We start from the raw sequence: 6,454 nt of genomic DNA on the forward strand, positions 1-6,454 counted from the left end.
TATTATGCCAGACCTATCCTCTGAAGCTCATATCAAGAGGATAACATCAGCGATATATGCCAGGTTGGCTAACATAAGAACGGCCTTTAGAAACTTGTGTAAGGAATCTTTCAGAATATTATATGCCACATATGTCAGACCAATCCTGGAGTATGCGGCTCCAGCATGGAGTCCATATCTAGTCAAGCATAAGACTAAACTGGTAAAGGTTCAAAGGTTTGCGACCAGACTAGTACCCGAACTTAGGGGGTATGAGTAATGAGGAGAGACTACAGGAATTAAACCTCACATCGCTGGAAGACACAAGAGTTAGGGGGAGACATGATCACCACATACAAGATTCTTAGAGGAATTGATAGGGTAGATAAAGACAGACTATTTAACACAAGGGGCACATTGCATTCAGAATTGCATTTAAATACATGGATGGCGATATACTAAAGAAATTGTTCATGACTTTTGTTAGGCCAAAGCTAGAATATGCAGCGGTTGTGTGGTGCCCATATCTTAAGCACATCAACAAACTGGAAAAGGTGCAAAGACATGCTACTAAGTGGCTCCCAGAACTGAAGGGCAAGAGCTACGAGGAGAGGTTAGAGGCATTAAATATGCCAAAACTAGAAGACAGAAGAAAAAGAGGTGATATGATCACTACATACAAAATAGTAACAGGAATTGATAAAATTGATAGGGAAGATTTCCTGAGACCTGGAACTTTAAGAACAAGAGGTCATAGATATAAACTAGCTAAACACAGATGTCGAAGAAATATAAGAAAATTCACTTTCGCAAACAGAGTGGTAGACGGTTGGAACAAGTTAGGTGAGAAGGTGGTGGAGGCCAAGACCGTCAGTAGTTTCAAAGCGTTATATAACAAAGAGTGCTGGGAAGACGGGACACCACGAGCGTAGCTCTCATCCTGTAACTACACTTAGGTAATTACTAGGGGACACAGGTGGAAATTGAGTGCCCAAATGAGCCATAGAGACGTTAGAAAGAATTTTTTCAGTGTCAGAGTAGTAGACGAATGGAATGCATAAGGAAGTGATGTGGTGGAGGCTGACTCCATACACAGCTTTAAGTGTAGATATGATAGAGCCCAGTAGGCTCAGGAACCTGCATATTAGTTGATTGACTGTTGAGAGGTGGGACTAAAGAGCCAGAGCTCAACCCCCACAACCACAACTTGGTAAGTACAACTTGGTAAGTACACACAGACACCCACGCACGTACCCTTTCTGGGGGGAGCCCCTACAGCTCCCCGGAGCTGATATGCTAATGTCAGACTATGGCATCAGTCATGTGTATAGAGTTCTGTGGGCCTACCGGGGACCACGAGCCCAGAATCTGGCCTCACTCAGAGAGGCATGGGGAGCAATGGCCTATAGAAACCCCCATGTGTTTGGAAGAATTCTGTCTGCCATCGACCGGGTCAGGCACCCAGAAAGGTAAGCATCCCAAAACAAACCCCTATTCTGGTGAAAATTGCAACCAATAGCCGAGCAAGTGGATACAAGTCCCCAAAAAAGAAACGAGCATGACCGGGGAGGGGACGCGGGAACCCCAGACCCTTGCGCTGGCCATCCACCCTTTAGTTTTAAGGTTGATGCTAGAGGCGGAGGTTGTGTGCTCTGGCTCCAGTGATTTTTCAGCACTGTGCTTCGAGTGTGGTGGCTGTCTTCCAGGGGTGCGAGAGCCAGGAGTTATTCTACATTACTCGGGTTGCATGCGCCTAGGGTTACCTTCCCTAGGTTCCCTGTAAGTACTCCCTTTGGGGCTTGGGGTTACCTTCCACAAGTTCCTTGGGTCCTGCCTCTGCTGGGCTGTTTAACTGCTCAGTTTTTCGGCCGCCCTTTGGGTGCTTATATGTTTTGTCTCCCTTGTTTACCTTAGGGTAAGAGGCAGTTTGCACTGGTAAGGGGTGCAGGGTGCGTCGCAGCTTGTTTTCACCATTTGTAACGGCCGGCTCTGTTCCTTTGGGTACGTTGTCCTCTTGCGGGGGTTTTGTTTTTCTTTATGTTTGTGCCTTGTGGGGAAGTCTGCCTTGCTCTCCCCTTGGTGTTTGACCTAATACGGTTTTCTTCTGGTGGTGCCCTCTGCTAGGTCCCTGTGAGTGTATGCGTCGCCGAGGAGCAGTTTTAGAAAGTTGCTTGGTAGTTTAGGATGCAGGTTAGCAGTACCCTGCCTGGGATTCCCAGAGCATAAATTCCGTCTCAGGACTCTGGGAAACCCCACGGGGGCGCGTTGGTCTGATGGATGTGACCCCGGAGTTCCCCTTCGCTTCGTGCTAGTTTGAGGGTTGCTCGGTCCCCTTGTCTCAGGGTAACTCACTGTTTTTGCCTCCGCCACGCTGCCTGTTGGGTCGGTGACACTTTCGACCCGGAGTCCTGTGAGTTCTGTTTCTTGCTGGTGACTCAGTTTACCCAGTCTACTACTGATCTTCTACGGGTACAGGCGTTGCATGTACGCTTCAAGTTGTTGCAATGCGCTTGGTTGGTTGCTCATCGGGATGCCCCGTTTTGCTTATAGGGACCCGGACTTGGGGTTAGGAGTCGCTTTGAGTTCTTGCTGGTGGTTCACCTTGGTTCAGTCGGCACTCCCTCGTTCTTTCCTGTAGTGGTTCATTCTGGTCCCCTGCTTCCGGCCCCGAAGCATCTGAGGGTTTCGAAGTCGGGGCAGGGTTTAGATGGTCTTGAGACTCGGGCAGTCTCGGGAGCTGCCCTTTCCGGTGTGGCGACCGAGGCATTCGAGTCTGATCTCCCTGCCGCAGCCTCCGGGTCTTACCAGTGGGTAAGTAAGGTACTTTCTCGAAGAAGAAAATAAAGAGTATTCAGAGAAGAAATTGTGGATTCTCACTGAACACTTTAATCTGTGTATATATATATATTTTATTTATTTATTTATTTTATTTATTTATTTTATTTATTTATTTTATTAGTGGTTACTTGTACCCTGTATGCCAGAGGGTGATCCTGAGCGGCAGGGGTTCGAATCCTGGTAGGGTCAAAAGAGTTCTTAGTGATTAATGGTTCACACATTTGTGCAGCCTTTTGTCATATATATATACAGTATATTTTTAATAATATTATTATTATTATAAAAATAAATATAATCCATTGTAAAGACATACATTTTGTACCAAAGTGTTATCACATTTCTCAAGTATTTATAGACATGCTTGCTGGCTCTAATTTTTTTTCTTTTCCTCCAATATTTTTGCCAATTTCAGTGCCTTATGCTCCTTCCCTTACATTCAAAACAAGATGGTAAATGGAATCAAATCACTAATATTTGTATTTAATTTCTTAGTTATACGTTTACCTTTGAAATATTCATGTTTATATTTGGCTTCAGGATGTTTTTTTATATTTTTTCCTGCAGCAACATAAGAATGCATGGCCATTTCTGGAGCCAGTTGACCCTTCCGAGGTTCCCGATTATTACAAAGTGGTTAAGGAGCCTATGGATCTAAAAACTGTGGAGAGTCGCGTTGAAGAAAAGTCATATCAGCAACTGGCACAGTTCATCGGCGACGTAATGTTGGTGTTTGATAATTGCCGCCTCTACAACCCTCCCAACTCATCTTTCTGCTCTTGTGCAGCAACATTAGAGTCCTTCTTTTGCCAAAAGCTCAGGAGTCTCAAACTTCGGTTAGGTCAGAAAACTTATTGATATCTTGGTTTAATAATTCTTGCAAAATCTTGAAGCTCAATTTTTTGTTTATATTTTCTGAAATCTCTGAAAAGTTGTCAGTATCTTGCTGTAATGATGATTGGTTGTGAAAAGAATTTTAATTAGGTAAATCAGAATTATTTTTTTTTTGTTATATAGCAACACTAATCACTCTTAGCATCAGGAACAGCCTTGGATGTACGGTTAATGTATCATACTGATGAGACCTGCATGTCCACTTGGGCAGTGTTAACACTTGTCATGTAAAATGATAGCACTTAACCTATTGCATGAGCCAGAGAATGTTGAGCTATTTCATAAATTTGAATTTCATGGAAATTCTATATAATGTTACCGGAAATGGCCTCGGTATCAAAAGACTATTTTTTAAGTAATTCTTTCTTTCACATATTATATTTTGTTGAGAGAAGAGGTGAAAAGTGTGAAGAGATTAATTTATTGGGTGTTATTGAAATAGTTTTTAATTATACACAAAAAGAAACTTGTTAGGTTTGGCCAAGAAAGTGTGTTTATCGGTAATTTAAGAAGAGTGAGCCCTCATCCTGAAGAATGATGATAAACTAGAGATGTGCACTAGGTTGACATGAAAACTCTTTGTTGGCTCAAAATCAGATTGTTACTGTTAACAAATGAAAAAGAAGGGAATTCAAGCATTTATGGTAGTTTTAAATGTTTTATTGGTGATACCTAGCATGTGTTAGTGTGTGGATGAAGGCAAGTGGGCATGGAAGGTGGAGTGGTGTTGGGTCTGGTGTGGTTACCGTCAACACATTTTATAACGTTTCTTGAGCGATTGCCACCCCAATCCTGTCAACAAGTAAGTTTTGTACCTTTTAAATAAGGAAAATTGTTTATTATTAATGGTACCAATATTTTATTGACAATTAATCCTCGGTAATAAAATTGTAGAATTTTATTAAAAGTTGTTAAGTGCAGAGGTGCAGGAAATATTTCTGCTATGTGCACATTTATATTATGCAATAGACTAACATTATATTGTACATAGAAAAGTGTATGTACTTGAATGTACATTATAGTATATTTCTATAGAATATACATACATGTACTCTTTGCATTATCAAGAGGCATATTATTTTTACTGATATCATATCAATAAATGTACTCACATAATGGAGTAATGTATAGACTCATGTGTTTAGTCATCCATCGTCACATACCTGTTATCCCTCCGAGCATCACATCAGTTTCTTCAGTCGGTCTCGGACATCACCCTTGTCACATTCCTTTTGTAGATATGATTTCAACAGTTGGTCGCCGCACAAATCATTTACAGTAATGTCCTGGATAAGAATACAAGATTAATATATATTTGAGTTGTTGGAATGACTGCCTGAAGCAAAAGACAATAGATGGGATGTTTAAACCTAATGCTTCACAGCAGATAGGCAACTTTTATGTACAAAAGAGAGGTTACCTGTATGTTTCTCAAAGATTAATAGATTTTGTGAATAAACCTTGCTGGCCTTGTGTGGGAGTGTGGCTGTAGATATAAATTAGTTTCCATGGGCTCCCAACACTTCAGCCATTAGCGGGCAGCGTTGGTGATGTCGCGGCTGACGGCATATTTATAATTCTCGTGTTATAAGCAGTTGCCCACTTTAAAATGTTAATACTTCATGATTGAGTCAACCTTGTACTTTTGTCTGTAAATGTGAATGTCATCGTCTGATAAATGATACCCAACTATTTTTGAGTACGGATAGGCGATGATTGTAGTATTTTACAGAGTTCTTTAGTGCTTTTATTCATAACATTTATTCAGCACATGTTGGTGTGGCTTACTGGTTTCAAAGGGCATATGTTTTGTGCACATTGAGGACGACACGCTGAACACATACATGTTTAGACTACGTTGCCAAGTTGTATATGGCTGTTCATGGTCTTCACAGCCTCTCAGCTAAGTACAAAATTTATCTTTGTGAAGACACCTAACATGAATATGCATATTTGTAAAGATAATTTGTAATAAGACTGCGTTTGTTTTATAAAGTCAAGTATTCTAAACTATGGTTTTGTTTGACCTCATAAGAAGATTGTAATAAGTAATTAACAAAAGAAGGCACCAATCCGGGAAGGCTATGTAGCACCATCAAATGTGCAGGATATTCATAGGGCGTTAAATATCATTAAGGATGCCAATACGAGACCAAAAGCACATAAGGCGAGGGGAAGGGAACTATCAGAAGAAAGCGCCAAGCCATTATGTCTGTATGGCACTGGGAAAGGATCAGGATAAAGATATGGGAGGGGTGGGGGAAGGAATGGTACCCAACCACTTGGACAATCAGGGATTGAACGCCGATCTGCATGAAGCGAGACAATCGTTCTACCATCAATTAGTAAAGGTATCTGAATCGCCAAGAATTCTATTGAGGGACAGTCAGAAAGCAAGACACACAAGTCCTGGAAGTCAGGACATTCAACAAGGATATGTACAATTATAAGAGGGACAATAAGGAGCAGGACTGCGCTCTATTAAGTGCCCTTGAGTTAAACAAGTATGGCCAGTACCTAACCTCGCCAGAGCCATTTCCCACCGCTAGTTACGGTGGTAGGAAGGAAGGTCATTGGGGGACACTACTTTTAGGAGCACGCAATTTGTTACTAGTAACAGAAGACCAATGGGGAAAGATTGAGGAATGAATAAATGGGTAGATGTCGGAATAAGGGATACCTTTATGGACAAGTGTGGATAGCTTCCTTAGCGGCAGTGTCCCCACTGTAGAAAGAGGTAAATGGT

At 41.6% G+C, this 6,454-nt stretch overlaps 1 protein-coding gene across 2 annotated transcripts in view; it reads left to right on the top strand.

Annotated features, from left to right (window-relative positions):
* The window catches only part of LOC123775150 (nucleosome-remodeling factor subunit NURF301), a 98,738-nt gene extending 93,020 nt beyond the window's left edge, over window positions 1-5,718 (top strand). For both annotated transcript variants that reach the window (XM_045770073.2, XM_069319168.1), the window contains exon 22: window positions 3,382-5,718. In XM_045770073.2, the coding sequence (XP_045626029.2) occupies window positions 3,382-3,672 (291 nt within the window). In that variant the 3' untranslated portion in view covers window positions 3,673-5,718. The remainder of the gene's footprint in view (window positions 1-3,381) is intronic.
* The last annotated feature ends 736 nt before the right edge of the window (window positions 5,719-6,454 follow it).

This window comes from Procambarus clarkii, chromosome 92 (assembly GCF_040958095.1).
Source record: "Procambarus clarkii isolate CNS0578487 chromosome 92, FALCON_Pclarkii_2.0, whole genome shotgun sequence".
NCBI lineage: Eukaryota > Metazoa > Arthropoda > Malacostraca > Decapoda > Cambaridae > Procambarus > Procambarus clarkii.